Here is a 20,313-nt window from a genome sequence, read left to right as displayed (position 1 = left end):
ATAACAGCCAAAGGGTGGAAACAATCCAAATATACATTGGCTGATAAAGGAATAAACAAAATGTGGTACACTTGAACAATGGAACACTATTCAGCCATGAAAAGGAATGAATACTGATACATGTTACAACATGTCCATGCTACACTTCTTCCCTATCTGCCTACTTACATATATACCTAAGGAGCTATCATATGGACTGGTGACTTTCTACTTTATTCAGTGGGTTATAACCTATTATTATCATGATTTATGTATGCTGAGTGAAAGATGTCAGACACAAAAATCACATGTTATATGATTCAATTAATGTGAAATGTCCAGCATAGTGAAGTCTATAGAGACAGAAAGCATATTAGTGATTGCTTAGTGTTGGAGGAGGCAGGGAGGTGAGGTGGAAGAGAGTGATGGCTAAAGGGTATGAGGTTTCTATCTGAGGTGATGAAAATGTTCTAAAATTGATTTTAGTGATGGTTGCACATACCCATAAACATATAAAAAACACTGAATTGGACACTTTAAATGAGTAAATTGTATGGTAGGTGAATTATATCTCAATAAAGCTGTCATTAAGAAAGAAGACACAAAGGGGGAAATCAAGATATTCTCAGATGAAGGAAAACTAAGAAAATCTGTTGGCAGCAGATGTACCCTTAAAGGAAGCTTTTTAAATAGGAAGGAGATGATAAAAGAAGTCCTGCAACATCAGGAAAGAAGAAAAATGGAAAAAGAAAAAATATTAATAAATACAATAGACTTTCCTTTTCCTGTTGGGTTTTCTAAATTACATTTGAAGGTCAAAGCAAAAAGTATAACATTTTTATGATGTGGATCTCCATGTATATAGAGGAAATATTTAAGATATTAGTAACAGGTGAGGGTAAAGGGACTTAAAAGGGAACTAAGTTTTCTACACTTCACTCTAACTGATAAAATGTAAACACCAGTAGAGGCCTATACAGTGATGGAATAATTCTGTAATTATTATACAGGAATCTACACATGTGTAAAATGGCAGAGAATAACAAGCACACTGCAGAAATGTCAATTTCTTGCTTGTGATAATTGTACTCTAGTAACACAGGATGTAAGCATTGCGGGAAACTGGGTAAAGGGTTACATGAGACCTCTCTGTACCATCTTCACAACTTCCTGTAAATGTATAATTATTTCCAAATAGAAAGTTTTAACAAACTACTAAATTATCCTCAGAAAGACTGGAATAGGGGCACAGCAAAAAAAATCAAGATGTTATTAAAAAGGAGCCTTCACAGGGGTTCCCTGGTGGTCTAATGGTTAGGATTCCAAGCTTTCACTGCTGTGGCCCGGGTTCAGTCCCTGGTCAGAGAACTGAGATCCTGCAGGTTGTGCAGCACAGCCAAAAACGAAAAAAAAAAAAAAAAAAAAAGAAACAAAAGGAGCATTCACTTCTTTCCTGTTTATCTGCCTACCTGTGTACCTACCTACCTATTATAGGGACTGGTCACTTTCTTTCTTTTTTAATATAAATTTATTTATTTTAATTGGAGGTTAATTACTTTACAATATTGTATTGGTTTTGCCATACATCAACATGAATCTGCCACGGGTATACACATGTTCCCCATCCTGAAACCCCCTCCCTCCTCCCTCCCCGTACCATCCCTCTGGGTCATCTCAGTGCACCAGCCCCAAGCATCCTGTATCATGCATCAAACCTGGACTGGCGATTCATTTCACATATGATATTATACATGTTTCAATGCCATTCTCCCAAATCATCCCACCCTCGCCCTCTCCCACAGAGTCCAAAAGGCTGTTCTATACATCTGTGTCTCTTTTGCTGTCTCGCATACAGGGTTATTGTTACCATCTTTCTAAATTCCATATATATGCCTTAGTATACTGTATTGGTGTGTTTTTTTTTTTTTCTGGCTTACTTCACTCTGTATAACAGGCTCCAGTTTCATCCACCTCATTAGAACTGATTCAAATGTATTCTTTTTAACAACTGAGTAATATTCCATGGTGTATATGTACCACAGCTTTCTTATCCATTCATCTGCTGATGGACATCTAGGTTTCTTCTATGTCCTGGCTATTATAAACAGGACTGCAGTGAACATTGGGGTACACGTGTCTCTTTCAATTCTGGTTTCCTCGGTGTGTATGCCCAGCAGTGGGATTGCTGGGTCGTAAGGCAGTTCTATTTCCAGTTTTTTAAGGAATTTCCACACTGTTCTCCATAGGGACTGGTCACTTTCTACTTTATTCAGTAGGTAATAATCTATTACTATTATGATTTCTTTTGCTACTCAAATTGTCCCAGATTTGACCAGAGGGAGCTCCTTAAAAGTGGCTCCTGTGTCATTCTGACATGTTCCCATCATTTGAGTGCTTCATTACTTCCAAGCATAATGAGTTCTTCTATATCATTTTGTACTTTTCTCTGTTCTAACCCCAGAGTAAGTCATTTCTCCAAGAAGTTCTAGTTCCTATTAGTGACAAATGGTAAATCAAAGTGTGCTCATTGTGCCTGGCATATAATCGTCCTTTCAGCACTCAGAGCAAGGAATGTTTTTCCTTATATGAGACTGCCAACTAATCAATATAGAAGAAATGATGGAATCAGAAAAACACCATTAGGAAAATAGCACAGTTATTAATTGCTACAGGCAAGAATCGTTGCTTGATGCTATAATCAATGGACAAAAGCATGAGAAACAGGATATTCACATAATCCCAGAGTATTTTCCCACAAAATTTTGGGTTGGCCAAAAAGTTCATTCAGGGTTTTCCACAAAAGGTTACAGAAAAACTTGAATGAACTTTTGGGCCAACCCAATAGTTATTAATTACAAAGAGAAAGATAGTAACTTATTTAGTACCTGACAGGCAACATCTTAGTCAGGTGATCAAAGTTAACATCATCAATAAAGGACAAATTAATATTGAATGCTTGCTGATATGACACACTGAGAACACAGCATCATTTCTGTGATATTCCTGACAAAAATGAATAACCTGAATCTAATTATGAGGAAGCAAGAAACAAACCCAAAATGAGGGACATTCTTCCAAATGATCAGTGTCGTGAAAGTCAAGGAAGGGCTAGAACTCTTTCAGAAAGGCTAAAGGGACATGAGAACTAAACACAATACATGTGCCTGGACTGGATCCTAAATCGGGCAGAAATGCCAAAAAGGATGTATTGTGACAATTGGGGAAACTATTTACAAATGGTATGTTAGTAGAGAATTGATGCTTTCAAACTGTGGTGCTGGAGAAGATTCTTGAGATCCCTTGGCCTACAAGGAGATAAATCAATCCTAAAGGAAATCAACCCTGAATATTCATTGGAAGGACTGATGTCTAAGCTGAAGCTCCAATATTTTGGACACCTGATGTGTGAAGAGCTGACTCACTGGAAAAGACTCTGATGCTGGGAAAGATTGAAGGCAAAAGTAGAAGGGGGTTACAGAGGATGAGACGGTTAGATAGCATCACTGACTCAATGGACATGAATCTGAGCAAACTACAGGAGATAGTGGACAGAGGAGCCTTCGCGTTCATGGGGTCACAAAGAGTCAGACACAACTTAGTGACTGAACAACATCATACACATAAATACATAAATTGAGAAGAGAAAGCAAATGTGACAAAATGTTAACAGTGATTTGGGGTGAAAGGCAAAAGAATCAAGTTTCAAAATGATCAATGCTTTAAAACTCAGGAGAAAACATAGATGAACATTCATTTAAGGCAAGGATTTCCTAAACAGGACAGAAAATGCACTAAGTATAAAGACAAGATCTAGTGATTCAGCTATGAGGAAATGAGGAGCCTTTATTCATTGAAAGATCCTTTGTTCTTTGGGGGCCCTTATTAGTAAGTGCGCAGGGACACAGAGCAGGCACAGAACTCACAGTACCTGCTCCACCACCAGCAGCTCCAGAGGGAGATCCACAAGCACTGGGCCATGCCCAGCACTTCTCCACCCACCAGTTCTCCCGGGCACAGCCTTGAAGGTTGCCAAGAAGAGGAAATCCACCGGAGCCTCTAGCCACACACCTGACCTGCTCTCCCTCACTGCCCAAGGGCACTTACCCAGGGCAAGTCCCAGGGTCAGGCTGGAGGGAAGCTCTCATTCTGCCTGCCCACCCTCCTGATCCTTGTTCTCTTGCCTGTGACCTGAGCCAGGACAGACTGGGAGGTGTGTAGGTGACACAGAGGAGGAGCCTCAGATGTGGAGGAGGGGTGGCTAGTTGCCAACTAGGGTGGAAACATTAAAATATTCTACCATTTGGCATTGTTAAACATTAAAAAAAACTTTTTTATTGAATGATAGTTAATTTACAATGTTGTGTTAGTTTCAGGTATACAGCAAACATATATATATATATTCATATATATGTATGTATTATATATACATATATGTATTCCTTTTCAAACACTGTGAAACATTTTAACAACTCTGACAGCCTAAGCTGGCAGACAAAAAGACCATCTTCACCTGTCTCTCCCTCCCTTGGATTCACACAGGGAAAGTGTACAAAGATCTTGCCAGGCACAGATGCCCCACTTCCATCCCTTTCCCCACCAAAATAAGACACTTTTTCGGACTCTACCCTGCCTGGGAGGGGTTATGTGAGGTGATGGACAGGGGGTTTTGGAGCTAGCAATTAGGATACAAAGTTGCTAATACAGACCCATCCAGATTCTAGCCTCACCAGCCACATATTAAAAGGTATGGTTTTCTGGCCCATTTCCACCATGGAGGATGGCCTGTGTTTCTGCCACCACCAGAACCCCTACAAGGACTTCCTCATCCTATGTGAGGATCCCTGCTAAGCCCCTGATGGCTCACCAGTGAACCACACAGCAGTGTCTCCCTTCAGGGTCATCTGTGTCCTAGAACGCTCTGCACTCTCAGCCCTGGGGCACACTATGCTGCCAGGATCCGTCAATCACTGCCCATTTTGTCCCTGGCCATCTGCTCTGTCCCACTCTGCAGTCAGCCTGCTGGGGCTCAGTCCTCCAGCTTCAGGGCTGCTCTCACTCCTGCCCCAGCACACTTGTCCATCACCTACTGTGAGATGATCCTGCCCTTCTAAACCCTATCCCAGCCTAGCAGACGCGTTCTCAGGGCACTTACTAGGCTGCCTGAAAAAGTACAATGTAGTTCACTCTGCCCTTACTCAGGGCTAGATACCCAACTTCTCTGCATGTTCCTACTTAGCTGGGGGTGCCCTGGTCTTTCCTGCTCCCTCTGGCTGTTCCCCTTCTCATCAGATTGTTCTCTGTGTACTCCTCCCGCTGTCTTTGCCTGCTTACCCTGCCCACTCCTGTCCCTGTCTCCTGTCTCCGGCTCCTTCTACTGGCTCTTGTTTCCTCTGCATGGTCCCCATTCTGACTCTTCCTTGGTCCCTGTTTACTGTTCCCTCTAAATGTTTCTTGTTATTTCTGAGTGTCCTCTGGTCTCTTTCCTGATGCCTCTGTTTATTGCTTCCTCTGATGGTCCCTTGTTTCATTGTTCCATGCCTCCTATTTCTTCTTCCCTCCGACTGATCCCTGGTGCCCCTGACTGTCCTGTGTTCCCTTTGGCAGCTGTCCCTCTAGCTGATCCTTAGTCTGTGGTACCATTATGGTTGTGCCCATTCCATCTGACTGCTCCCTGGTCCTGATGAGGCTTTCTCATTCCTTCTACTTGACACAGACTGACTGCCCTTTGAGTTTTCTGACTTCTCTCTAGACTCAATTCTTTCCTGTCCCTTAGGCTGTCCTGGAATGCATTTCTAATATGCTCTCATCTGATGCTCCTGTGTCTGGTCCATGGACCACACTCTGTGGAGCACTGGTCTACCTGGCTCCTAGTCTAGGCTCTTGATCATCAGTGTATACTACTTCTGTGTGCTCTGTGACACTGTACTTTCATCTTCTCCATCATTTGCATTATGTCTGACCTTCGGTTCCTTTGACTGTTTCTTGGGCAAGGTGAACAACTGTCCCAGTATGCCCAGGACTTTCCCTGTTTTAGCACTGAAGCCTCACATCCCAGGAAGCCCCTGTTGCCCTATCCCTCTGGAACTCTGGATGTTCCCTGGCTCCTGCAACTCTCTATTAACCCCAGTACCCACTACATGGGGCCTCTGGCTTTGGGAATGGATACTATGCCTTTCAGCTCTTCTCTAGTCTCTCTAGTTGTTCGCTAGTATTCGGGCTACTATCCAATACCAGGTACACTTTTGATGCCCACTGTGCTGTTCCCTAGTCCTCTGGTTAGGCCCCAGAACTTCTAGAGCACACCCAGCACAGCTTTGCTGTTCCCCAGCCTCAGCGACTGTTCCTTATTGCCCCTGGTGCCCTTGGCTACTGCTCAGCTTTGGAGGCCCCTTTCTGTCTCTCCAACTGTCCCATGGGTTTGTCACTTCCCTGCTCCTCCAACCTGTTCCGCAGCTTCAGCAGCTGGTAGCAGCTTCCTCTGGCTGCTGCCTACTCCCAGGCTCATCTTTCCCATTTCTCCCCATTTCCTGTCCCCCGGTACCAGTGCCTTTCCCCACCCCCTCAGATTTTCCGTCTGACCCCTGGTATCTTTGAAGTGGCTTATCTGGCAGGCTGTTACCCAACACACCAAACATTTTTGTTTTTTCCATCTAGCTGAGTTTTCTGTTTCCTCATCCCTCTGGCTGGTCTCTGTTCCCTCTGGCTGCTATCTGATTCCTCTATCTCCTGGTCTCTCCTCCTATTTTGAAATCTTTCTGATTGTTCTCATACCTTCTGGCTCTTGCGTGCTCCCCACTATTAAAACTTCTCCAGCTTAGACTACTGTTTCTTGGTCTCTTTGCTGCTCTCTGGCCTCTGGCTCTTGTTTTTCCATTGCCTCTGTTTGTTCCACTGCACTCCCACCTGTCTCCTGTGCCCCTTGGCTATCTTCCATCTGAAGTATGTGCACCATGGTCCCTCTAGATGTTCCCTGGGCTATTCCCTATCTCTCTTTCTTTTACTGACTCCTCTTCATGTTTTTCAGCTTCAGTCACTATTTCTTAGCCCAACTAGCTGTTCCTTACCCCTGGGGACATTTTTATTGGTTTCGTGGTATCTCTGCCCATTTTCCTGCTTCTTGACATCTAATGAAAAAAACTAAGAACTTAACAGATAAATACGTGAATAAATAACATTCACCAGGGTCTTTGTCATTTCCATTTCTTCTTGAACAGGGGGCATAAATCTATGGTTGGCAACAAAAACCTACTATATATCACAGGGAACTCTGCTCAATGTTATGTGGCAGCCTGGATGGGAGGGTGGTTTGGGAGAGAATGGATACATGTATATGTATGGCTGAGTCCCTTCACTGCTCACTTGAAACTATCACAACATTGTTAATTGGCTATACCCCAATGCAAACATGTTTTTGGTGTTAAAAATATAAATTAAATTAAAAAATAAGTCTATGGTTGGGAAGGAAGACACGAGTCTTGTGCCTTGCAGAGACCAGAATCATTCATCCAGAAATTCCCACACATTGGCTGGGCAAGGGGCCATGTGCAGAAGGACTGGGGAGGACCACATTGCTGTGACCCCCGACTCGTGGGTCTGTGACTGATCTGATAGAGCAGAAACCAGACAAGGACAGTTTTCCAGAGTGGAAGTGCCCTACTGTAAGGCAGCAGTTTGTTTATCATTCAATGTCCCTATACATTTTACTCAAAATATAACTTCAGTGACTTGGGCAAAAAGATTTAAATGTAAGAATTTCACCATAGCAGTTTTCATCACAATAGAAAACCTCGAATGCCCTAAGTTCACATACAGCGGACTGGTTAAATGATAGTTTATCCAAAGGCTAAAAAGCTCTTATGTTATGTATCATGTGAAGAAAAATATTTACTGTCTAGAAAATTATATTGAAGTGCCAACTTAAAGAAGGAAACAACCAAATACTACAGTTTCATTTTTAAACTTGAACTGTATTGTGTATATGTGTGTGGTATGTATGTACACTCTCAGCCCCACATGTATATATCCACATAGCCACATACATGCACATATAAAGGGAAAAAACTATGGAAAGAAGCTAAATGCTAACAATGGTTAACTTTGACTAATGCTGAAATTACAAGCAATGTTTTATTTTCTTCTATTTACTTACCTGCATATTCTAAATAATGAAATTATTAAAAAATAAATATCAAAATAAGTTTGAAAAGCTTAATGTTATTCTAATGACCACATGATCCTGAGCTCCTGTGACAACCAGCCTGTCCCCAGAGTTGACAGTAGACTCAGGATAGTTGGAAGCTGTGGGGCAGGGTCTGGCTCCCTTGTATTCCTCTGTTTACACAATTTCCAGGGAACTTTTAGTGGGAAAGCTGGTCTTGGCTGGAGTGTGGTGAGGGTGGAGGACACAGTCAGGAGACCTGGTACCAGTCCACTGCTGTCACTCAAAACCCCAGGGGCCTGGGCAAGTCATGTACCTTCCCAGGCCACTTTATTAATCTTTGAGAGGAGTAGGAAGAACTAGAAGGGCCCTAGAGACTGTGCTCACCCTACTACCCTGCCATCCTCTAAGCTCCAAAAAAGGGGACTTTTCTCCCTAGATCAGGATAGAGGCGGAATCAGCAAATCCCCGAGGATCAGCTGAGTGTGTGCACAGAGCCAATGGGTAGTGGAGGGTCTATGCTGGGCATCAGGGATAGTGTCTCCATGGCTGGGGCCAGTGGTCACTTCTAGCTGGATCTTACCCACAGACACTCTGCAGGGACCTGCTTCCCCTTCCCCCAGGCTGTGCGGCTGACCTTCCATCCCACCTTTCCTCCATCAGCTGCATCATATTTTCCACTGAAACAGGAAGGGATCTGGACGCAGGACACCAGCCATGTGGCGCTCACCCTCAGCAGGGGGATGGTGATTCATTTCAGGGGCAGCAAGTCTGCAGTTTTCCCCTCCTGTCCCCGCCCTAAGTCCCTAGCAACAGGTCAGAACCATCTCCTCACTGAATGAACTCCTGCCCCTGAAGCCCTCTCCCTCCTCACCTCACACATGCTGCCTTGTCCCTCTGCAGCCAGGTCTGGGGGCCACTGGCGATAGCTCTGGTTGGCTGGCATCTTCTTCAACCCTTGGACTCTCTTGCTCACAACGCTGCTCTTCTTGAGACCCTGAGGCGAGGCTGGTTGGTGGACTCAGTGTGAGCTTGTGGAGCTGGAAGGAAGATCCTGCAGCCTTCACTATGGGGTCTGGCCCAAGGGCTCCGCAGAGATTTCAAAAAACCTGGAAAGGCAGTGTCCATGTGGTCAATCATTCAGCATTCAGCATTCAACCCACAAGTGTTTCCTGGGGGCACCAAAGAATAGTTAACACTGGATAGTGTGTTCAGTGACCAACACCTGTGTAGGATGTGGACAAAACTCATGTAAAATGAATGAGAATTTTAATTCCAGCTCTTCTGTATTCTAGCTAGAATCTAGGGAAGTCACTTTAGTCTGAGTTTTTTCACTTTAAAACTGAGAATGAAAACACCCATGTCACAGGGCGATTAGAGTTAAATGACATGATACTTCAAAAGTACTCACTCTTATTTGGCACTGGGAAAACACATCCCATTGATATTAAATATTGCTGTTATTATAAGGTGCAAGGAATGTTTTGTTAGTACTTCATTTAATTTTCAAACTCATCATATGAACTAGGTATTACTTTTTCCTATTATTCTCTTTACCATCAGATAGAGCTGTTTGTAGCTAGTAAGAAATTTGCCCCTGGTCAGGGAACTAAGATCCCACAAGCCACATGGTGCAGCTATATATATATATATATGTATATATATATATATACACTACCCCAAGGTTACTTAGATTAGGGGAAGGACAGGGATTCAAACCCAGGTCTGCCTAACTCTAAAGTACATTTTCTTTAACTACTGGGCCATATGGTATTCTATATGTGGAAGAATCACAACAAACATTATTTCTGTTTCTTGCTGCCTTTAAAGTGCTCTGGCTGAAGGGTGACCATATCACAAATGCATAAACCAGTATTTTGTATAATTCAGTGTACATTCTGGGAAATTTATAGAGCCCACTCTCTTTTGCCAAAGATGGAAACATAAACTCTTTGTACCCTCTCTTCCAATTCCCATCTGGCCCTGAAAGTCAACATGTCTGCACAGGCTCCTAAATTGGTAACCTACACTGCTTGAAAAAAACTGTGTCCCAAATGGTGCCATCAACTGGTTTCCTTAGGCTCTTCAAATAATCAACAACACAGGCAACACAACCTCAATAGAAAATCAACTATTAATCTGTTCAATGGGTCCAACCTGACTTCCTATAGGACTCTATAACTCACAGCCCATATATAGAGTCAGCGACACTCATAAACCCCAAAATAGACCATCACATACTAAATCAAAGGTCCTGCAATTACCAATGTTCATAGGTCCCAATCAATGACTCCTATAGGGTTGCTAAAACTGACCCCCAAAGACCTGAAATCCAAGGCTTGCAATGAATCTTTTACCACCTCAGTGTCCCAATCAATAACTCTCATGGACTGATCAATGACTTCAAATCTCCAACTCTTATAAAACGTCAAGAATTTCTACAGAGGTCCCAATTACTTACCCACATATGTCTAATTATGTTTCTTCAAGGATTTCCCAAGATTATCACTCACTGATTCAACATAAATGCAGTCTATAGGCCCCAAATTATATAATCTTCAGTTCAGTTCAGTCGCTAAGTCGTGTCCGACTCTTCGCAACCCCATGCACTGCAGCATGCCAGGCCTCCCTGTCCATCACCAACTCCCGGAGTCCACCCAAACCCATGTCCATTGAGTTGGTGATGCCATCCAACCATCTCATCCTCTGTCATCCCCTTCTCCTCTGCCCTCAATCTTTCCCAGCATCATGGTCTTTTCAAATGAGTCAGCTCTTCGCATCAGGTGGCCAAAGTTATTGGAGTTTCAGCTTCAGCATCAATCCTTCCAATCAACACCCAGGACTGATCCCTTTAGGATGGACTGGTTGGATCTCCTTGCAGTCCAAGGGACTCTCAAGAGTCTTCTCCAACACCACAGTTCAAAAGCATCAATTCTTTGGTGCTTAGCTTACTTTATAGTCCAACTCTCACATCCATACATGACTACTTGAAAAACCATAGCCTTGACTAGATGGACCTTCGTTGGCAAAGTAATGTCTCTGCTTTTTAACATGCTGTCTAGGTTGGTCATAGCTTTTTTTTCGAGTGAGAGAGTCAATTCCTAGGCAGATTGATAAGATCTCCTAGGGGTCCCCAAGGAGGAGAAAGGGGCCTGGGGCTCTCAAAGCGGAGATAGGGCTCTGAAATTCTCAAGGAGGAGGAAAGGACAAACATCTTTTTTTCTCTGCATTCCTTAGTCTCAGTCACATAATGCATTTTTTCTTTAAGTATGAAGCTGATGATTACACCACAAACAGCTCAGTTTAAACTCTGAGAAACTGTCCTCAGTCAGGATACAACAGCAGTATATCCTGACTGAGGACAGTTTCTCCTTCCTGAAAACCTTCTGACTAATCCTGATATCTTACAGTGTAAATTATGGGACTGGGTCTGGTAAAATTTTCAAAGACTTGAGACATTCTTTTGATTTATTGTAATAATTAATTTAAAAGTATAAAATTCCCTTGTTAACACTTGCAAGGGGTGGCATTCTCCATCCCCCTTCTGATGTTTATGTCAGAAGCTTTCTCTGTCCCTTTTCTTACTTTAATACTCTGCTACACAAAAGCTCTTAAGTGATCAAGCCTGGTCCCTCGTCCCAAAGCTAAATCTTCTTCTTCGGAGATCACGAATTGGACATCGTTTACCATAAGCTATCACAAGGAGCAAGTGTCTTTTAATTTCATGGCTGCAATCACCATCTGCAGTGATTTTGGAGCCCCCCAAAATAAAGCCTGTCACCGTTTCCATTGTTTCCCTGTCTATTTGCCATGCAGTGATGGGACCAGATGCCATGATCTTCGTTTTCTGAATGTTGAGCTTTAAGCCAACTTTTTCACTCTCCTCTTTCACTCTTTCATCAAGAGGCTCTTTAGTTCTTCTTCACTTTCTGCCATAAGGGTGGCATCATCTGCATATCTGAGGTTATCGATATTTCTCCTGGCAATCTTGATTCCAGCTTGTGCTTCATTCCCCCACCCCCCAGGCATTTTGCATGATGTACTCTGCATTTAAGTTAAATAAGCAGGGTGACAATATACAGCCTTGACGTACTCCTTTCCTGATTTGGAACCAGTCTGCTGTTCCACGTCCAGTTCTAACTGTTGCTTCTTGACCTGCATACAGATTTCTCAGGAGGCAGATCAGGTGGTCTGGTATTCCCATCTCTTTCAGAATTTTCCACAGTTTGTTGTGATCCACACAGTCAAAGGCTTTGGCGTAGTCAATGAAGCAGATGTTTTTCTGGAACTCTCTTGCTTTTTTGATGATCGAACGGATGTTGGCAATTTGATCTCTGGTTCCTCTGCCTTTTCTAAATCCAGCTCGAACAACTGGAAGTTCTCGGTTCACGTACTGTTGAAACCTGGCTTGGAGGATTTTGAGTATTACTTTGCTAACGTGTGAGATGAATGTAATTGTGCGGTAGTTTGAGGATTCTTTGGCATTGCCTTTCTTTGGGATTGGAATGAAAACTGACCTTTTCCAGATAATCTTATTGGACTTTAACTCCATGACCCTCCCCCACAAAAATCCTTGCAATCCTTCACTCCCAGAGGAACCAAATCAACCCCAAATCTGGTTTGGCACTGAATTTAAAGGGTAAAAAGAAACTTTAAAATGCTGCCGGGGTGACTTTCCTGGTGGTCTATTGACTAAGACTCCATGCTCCCAATGCATGGAGCCTGGGTTCGATCCCTGGTCAGAGAACTAGATCCCACATGCTGAAACTAAGAGTTTACATGCTGCAACTAAAGATCCTGAATGCTACAACTAATACTGAAGACATCAGGTGCCACAACGAAGCCCCAGTGCAACCAAATAAATTTTAAAAATAAATAAATACATAAAAATAATATCACATGAAAAGCTTCCATTAAAGGAACAGTTGTAAAAAAAATGCTCCCAAGCAGAAACAACATGCTATTTACAATGGAAAGGGATCACAATGGCACTAGACTTATTTGCAACAATTAAAAAACATATTAGACAAAAAACATCTAAAAATTACTGAGAGAAAGGGACTGAGATCTAAGAATTTAAAACCCACTCATACTCAATACCATTCTTCTGTCAGAGCAAAACACAATTTTAGACATACAAACATTTACAGTATTATATGGCAATATTAGCATCTTAGGAGAATACTCAAGGGAATAGTATAAACAACTACAAAGTAAATAGTAATAAAAAACTCAAAATTGGAGGAATGCACTTTTGAGAAATGATTATTGCAATTGATATATACTTATAACTGAGTAAAGAAAAATAATGTAATTGGGCATTTGGAACAAATAACACTGTTACTTTGTGGCTCAGCTGGTAAAGAATCTGCCTGCAATGCAGGAGACCTGGGTTCGATCCCTGGGTTGGAAAGATCCCCTGGAGAAGGGAAAGGCTACCCACTCCAGTACTTTGGCCTGGAGAATTCCATGGACTGTATAGTCCATGGAGTCACAAAAAGTCAGACACAACTGAATGACTTTCACTTCATTATTATTTAGTGGAAAAACATTTAAATAACCTATCCAAGGTCACACAGATTCTAAGTCTTACTCCAGAGCCTGTTCTCTTAATAATTATGTTATGATGACATCCATCTGTATGGATGTGAGAAAGCAAAAGTGAAGTTGCTCAGTTGTGTCCAACTCTTTGCAACCCCATGGACTGTAGCCTACCAGGCTCTTCCATCCATGAGATTTTCCAGGCAAGAGTACTGGAGTGGGTTGCTATTTCCTTCTCCAACAGATGTGAGAGTTGGACCATAAAGAAGGCTGAGTGCTGAAGCATTGATGCTTTCAAACTGTGGTGATGGAAAAGACTCTTGAGAGTCCCTTGGACAGCAAGGAGATCAAACCAGTAAATCCTAAAGGAAATCAATCCTGAAATATTCATTGGAAGGATTGATGCTGAAGCAGAAGCTCCAATACTTTGGTCACCTGATGCAAACAGCCGACTCATTGGAAAAGACCCTGATGTTTGGAAAGACTAAAAGCAAAAGGAGAATGGGTTGGCAGAGGATAAGATGGTTAGATAGCATCACCGATTCAATGGACATGAACTTGAGCAAACTCTGGGAGATAATGCAGAACAGAGGAGCCTGGTGCTACAGTCCATGGGATCACAAACAGTCGGACACAACTTAGTGACCGAACAAAAACAACAACAAATGCTGAAAACTATAAAACGCGGATGAGGCAAATCAACAAAGATCTAAATAAATGTATAGATACTGTGTCTGTGGCATGGTAAAAATACCAATTCTCCAGATTTAATACAATTTTTACCAAAATCTCAGCAAGAATTTTTTGTACATATAGGCGAAATTATTCTAAAATCTGTGTGAAAAGACAAAGGATATACAATAGAGAATAGTTAAAGCAATTCTGACAAAGAATCAAGTGGGAAAAATCAACATACCTGATTTCATACTTTTTATTTACCCCGGGTGGCACTAGTGGTAAAGTGTCCGACTGCCAATACAGAAGACTTAATAGACGTGGGTTTGATCTCTGGGTTGGGAAGATTCCCTGGAGGAGGACACAGCAACCCACTACAGTATTCTTGCATAGAAAATCCTATGGACAGAGGAGCCTGGCCGGCTACATTCCATAGGCAAAGAGACGGATACGACTGAAGCAACATAGGACCCACACATAGGAATCAAGACAATGAGGTATAGATGAATGGATAGGCACACAGACCAATGGAACAGAATCAGTTCAATTCAATTCAGTTCAGTTCAGTTGCTCCATTGTGTCTGACGCTTTGCAACCTCATGGACTGCAGCACACCAGGCCTCCCTGTCCATCACCAACTCCCAGAGTTTACTCAAACTCATGTCCATTGAGTCAGTGATGCCATCCAACCATCTCATTCTCTGTTGTCCCCTTCTCCTCCCACCTTCAATCTTTCCCAGGATCAGGGTCTTTTCCAGTGAGTCAGTTCTTCCCATCAGGTGGCCAAAGTGTTGGAGTTTCAGCTTTAGCATCAGTCCTTCCAATGAATATTCAGGACTGATTTCCTTTAGGATGGACTGGTGGGAGTCCAAGGGGCCTCAAGAGTCTTCTCTAACACCACAGTTCAAAAGTATCAAATCTTCAGCACTAAGTTTCCTTTATAGTCCAACTCTCACATCCATACATGACAACTGGAAAAACAATAGCTTTGACTAGACGGACCTTTGTTGGCAAAGTAACGTCTCTGCTTTTTGATATGTTGTCTACGTTGGTCATAACTTTTCTTCCAAGGAGTAAGCGTCTTTTAATTTCAGGGTTTCAGTCACCATATGCAGTGATTTTGGAGTCCCCCAAAATAAAGCCTGTCACTGTCTCCCCATCTATTTCCCATGAAGTGATGGGACCTGATGCCATGATCTTAGTTTTCTGAATGTTGAGCTTTAAGCCAACTTTTTCACTCTCCTCTTTCACTTTCATCAAGAGGCTCTTTAGTTTTTCTTCACTTTCTGCCATAAGGGTGGTGTCATCTGCATATCTGAGGTTATTGATATTTCTCCCAGCAATCTTGATTCCAGCTTGTGCTTCTTCCAGCCCAGCGTTTCTCATGATGTACTCTGCATATAAGTTAAATAAGCAGGGTGACAGTATATAGCCCTGATGTACTCCTTTCCCTATTTGGTACCAGTCTGTTCCATGTCCAGTTCTACCTGTTGCTTCCTGCCCTGCATACAGATTTCTCAAGAGGCAGGTCAGGTAGTCTGGTATTCCCATCTCTTTAATAATTTTCTACAGTTTGTGATTATCCACACAGTCAAAGGCTTTGGCGTAGTCAAGAATTTTCTATAGTTGTAGCGATCCACACAGTCAAAGGCTTTGGCGTAGTCAATGAAGCAGATGTTTTTCTGGAACTCTCTTGCTTTTTTGATGATCCAGCGGATGTTGGCAATTTGATCTCTGGTTCCTCTGCCTTTTCTAAATCCAGCTTGAACATCTGGAAGTTCTCAGTTCACATACTGTTGAAGCTTGGCTTGGAGAATTTTGAGCATTACTTTACAAGTGAGTGAGATGAGTGCAATTGTGCAGTAGTTTGAGGATTCTTTGGCATTGCCTTTCTTTGGGACTGGAATGAAAACTGACCTTTTCCAGTCCTGTGGCCACAGATGAGTTTACCAAATTTGCTGGCATACTGACTGCAGCACTTTCACAGCATCATCTTTTAGGGTCTGAAATAGCTCAACTGGAATTCCATCACCTCCACTAGCTTTGTTCATAGTGATGCTTCCTAAGGCCCAGTTGACTTTGCATTCCAGGATGTCTGGCTCTAGGTGAGTGATCACACCATGGTGGTTATCTGGGTCATGAAGATCTTTTTTGTACAGTTCTTCTGTGTATTCTTGCCACCTCTTCTTAATTTCTTCTGCTTCTGTTAGGTCCATATCATTTCTGTCTTTTATTGTGCCCATTTCTGCATGAAATATTCCCTTGGTATCTCTAATTTTCTTGAAGAGATCTCTGGTCTTTCCCATTCTATTGTTTTCCTCTATTTCTTTGCACTGATCACCGAGGAAGGCTTTCTTATCCCTCCTTGCTATTCTTTGGAACTCTCCATTCAAATGGGTATATTTTTCCTTTTCTCCTTTGCTTTTTGCTTCTCTTCTTTTCACAGTTATTTGTAAGGCCTTCTCAGACAGCCATTTTTCCCACTGCTCCAGGGCCTACCATCTTGCTGAGGTTTCTCTGATCTTGGGCGTGGGATATCTCCTCATAGCTGCTTGAGCGAAGCACATGGAACAGAATAGAGGACACATATATCGCCTCCTACAAATACAGTCATGTAAATTTTTTTACAAAGATACAAAAACAATTCAATATCTTTTCAACAAATGGTGCTAGAGTAATTGGATATTCACAAGCAAAAAACAAACAACAACAAGACATAAACAAAACAAACAAAATAAACCCAAATTAATCTCATTCTAATTGTTACACTGGGGTTTCCATAGTGGCTCAGCAGTGAAGACTCTGCCTGCAATGCAGGAGATGCTAGTTCGATCCCTGGGTAGGGAAGATCCCTTGAAGGATGGCATGGCAATCCACTCCAGTATTCTTGCCTGGAGAATCCCATGGACAGAGGAGCCTGGTGGGCTACAGTCCATAGGGTTGCAAAGAGTTGGTCAGATATGACTGAAGCAATTGAGCATGAGAAAGCATAAAAAATTAACTCAAAATGGATCATAGATTTCTGTGTAAAATGTAAAACTGTTGGAAAGAAACAGAAGAGAAAATTGTCAGGACTCAGGGCTTAGTGAAGAGTTCTTAGTATGACACCAAAAACATGATTTTTTAAAAAGAAAAAAATAGATAAGTTTATCAAAATTAAAAATTGTAGCTCTGCAAAAGACACTCTTAAGAGGATGAAATGACAAGCTGCATACTGAGAGAAAATACTCACAAACCCCTTATTTGACAAAAGACTAATATTTATAACATATAAAGAACTAAATGGACAAAAGACATGAAGAGACATTTCACCAAAGAGAATATGTGGTGGGCAAATAAGCACATGAGAATATGTTCAACATCCACAGACAAGCATATCCTAACATTTATATGGAAAGACAAGACTCCTAGAATAGCTAAACCAGTCTCTCTCTTTTTTTTTTTTTTTTTGGCCATGCCATGTGGCAAGCAGGATCTTAGTTCCCCAACCAGGAATTGAACCCACACCTTCTGCAGTAGACTTCAGAGTCCAGTGGACCCAGAGCTAAACCAGTCTTAACTAAGAAGAATAAAGTGGGAGAATCATCCTAATAAATATTAAAAGTTTACTACATGGATATATTAATCAAAACTGATTTGGGCAGAGGGACAGACACTTATCAATGGAACAGAATAGAGGATTCAGAAATAGCCCCACATAAGTATGACCAACTGATTTTTTTTTTTTTACAAACATGTAAAACAACTCAATGGTGCTAGAACAATTGTATATCCAGAGCAACCTTCCAGGTTGAATATAGATGTTCTGTGAGGAAGGCATGTCCAGAGAGGGCATGGAAGCTCTGTACCTCTCCTCTGATAAGTTGCCCTGTGGATCCCTTCCATCTGGCTGTTTCTGAATTGTATCTTTATAATAAACTGGTAAACAGTGTTTTCTTGATATCTGAGCTATTCTAGCAATTACTAAACCTGAGGAAGAGGTCCTGGGAACTCCCAATTTATAGCCAGTAAATCAGAAGTATGGGTGGCCCGGGACTTGCAGTGACTGGCATCTGAAGTGGGGGCAGTAGGATTGAGCCCTTTAATTTATGGGATCTGATGCTAACTCCAGATGGTTGTTGTTTAATTGCTAAGTCATGTTTGACTCTGAGACCCCATAGACAGTAGCCCACCAGGCTTCTCTGCCCATGGGATTTCTCTGGCAAGAATACTGGTAGGCAGTGTCAAAATAGAAGATGGTAACGATAACCCTATGTGCAAGACAGCAAAAGAGACACAGATGTATAGAACAGTATTTTGGACTCTGTGGGAGAAGGCGAGGGTGGGATGATTTGAGAGAATAGCACTGAAACACGTATATTATCATATGTGAAACAGATCGCCAGTCCAGGTTCAATGCATGAGACAGGGTGCTCAGGGCTGGTGCACTGGGATGAGCCAGAGGGATAGGATGGGGAGGGGCGTGGAGGTGGGGGCTCAGGATGGGGAACACACGTATATCCATGGCTGACTCATGTTAATGTATGGCAAAACCACTACAATATTGTAAAGTAATAAGCTTCCAATTAAAATAAATAAGTTTAAAAAATTGAGTTGTTGGACATTCAGTTGGTGTCAGAGAATCAGAGAATGGCAAAGTTTTTAGATTGGACACCAAAAGCATAATCCATAAAAGGAAACACTGATAAACTGGGTCTTGTCAAAAATTTAAAAACCTTTGCTCTGAAAAAGACCAGAGGATGGGAAAGATGAAGAGAATGAAAAGACAAGCTACTGACTGTGAACAATATGTTAAGATAACATATCTGACAAAAGACTGGTATGTAGAATATATAAAACACTTTCAAAACTCAACAGTAAAATCATCCAAACAATTCAATTAGAAAATACTAACAGACATTTCACCAAAGAGGATACAGAGATGGCAAATAAACATATGAAATAGTTCCCCTATTATCTACCAGGGAAATACAAATGAAAACTACAATGAGATATCACTACACATATATCAGAATAGCTAAAATAAATGCTGACAATGCAAAATGCTGGTGAGGATGCAGAATAACTGGATCTCTCCTACCTAGCTGAAAAAATGTCTAAAGTTTATATACTATGTGATTTGATCAATATAACAATTTTGAAGTGACAAAATTTTAGACATGGAGAACAGATCAGTGGTTTCCAAGGGTTAGGAGAGACAAGAGGTGAACAGCGTGGTTATAAAAGTGCAAAGCTAGGGATCACTGTGATATTGGAACCATTCAGTATTTTGACTATGGTGATGGATACACAAAGCTTCACAGGTGATAAAATTGTATGAAACTTAGTACACACATATATGTATGAGTAAGACCGAGGAAATCTAACGAAGATGGTTGAATTGTATTAGGATCACAATTCTGGTTGGTATATTATACTTTAATTTTGTAAAATGTCACAACTGAGCAAAGTGCACAAGGGATCACTTTGCATTATTTTTTTTACAACTGCATGTGAATCCACAGTTATCTCAAAATATATTTCAATTAAAAAATGTTTAAATGATGTTCAATGTCACTGTTCAAAAAATTGTTCAAAGCTTTTGTAATCAAAGGAAACCACTGACAAAATGAAAAGACAACTTACTGAATGGGAGAAAACATTTGCAAATGATATGACTGATAAGAAATATCCAACATATTATATATAAACAGGTCATACAACTCAATATCAAAAAACAAACAACCCAATTTAAAAATGGGCAGAAATGATACTGTGTATAGAACCAAACCCTATATATGCTGTATCTCTTATACACATGCATACCTATGAAAAAATTAATTTACGATTTGGGTACAATAAGAGATTAACAACAACTACTAATAAAATAGAACAACTATAACAATATACTGGGACAAAAGTTAGGTAAATGTGGCCTCTCTCTCTTAATATATCTTACTGAATGGAAACGCAGATATAAA

The 20,313-nt window shown here is 41.5% G+C and overlaps 1 protein-coding gene across 5 annotated transcripts in view; it reads right to left on the bottom strand.

Moving 5' to 3' along the window:
- Window positions 1-20,313, bottom strand: part of ZNF41 (zinc finger protein 41) — a 42,173-nt gene that overhangs the window by 16,567 nt on the left and 5,293 nt on the right. For all 5 annotated transcript variants that reach the window (XM_070291702.1, XM_070291704.1, XM_070291703.1 and 2 more), the window contains one exon: window positions 9,012-9,246. In XM_070291702.1, the coding sequence (XP_070147803.1) occupies window positions 9,012-9,083 (72 nt within the window). In that variant the 5' untranslated portion in view covers window positions 9,084-9,246. The remainder of the gene's footprint in view (window positions 1-9,011; window positions 9,247-20,313) is intronic.

Source organism: Ovis canadensis, chromosome X (assembly GCF_042477335.2).
Source record: "Ovis canadensis isolate MfBH-ARS-UI-01 breed Bighorn chromosome X, ARS-UI_OviCan_v2, whole genome shotgun sequence".
NCBI classification, from domain to species: Eukaryota; Metazoa; Chordata; class Mammalia; order Artiodactyla; family Bovidae; genus Ovis; species Ovis canadensis.
This window is presented reverse-complemented; position numbering and strand designations above follow the sequence as displayed.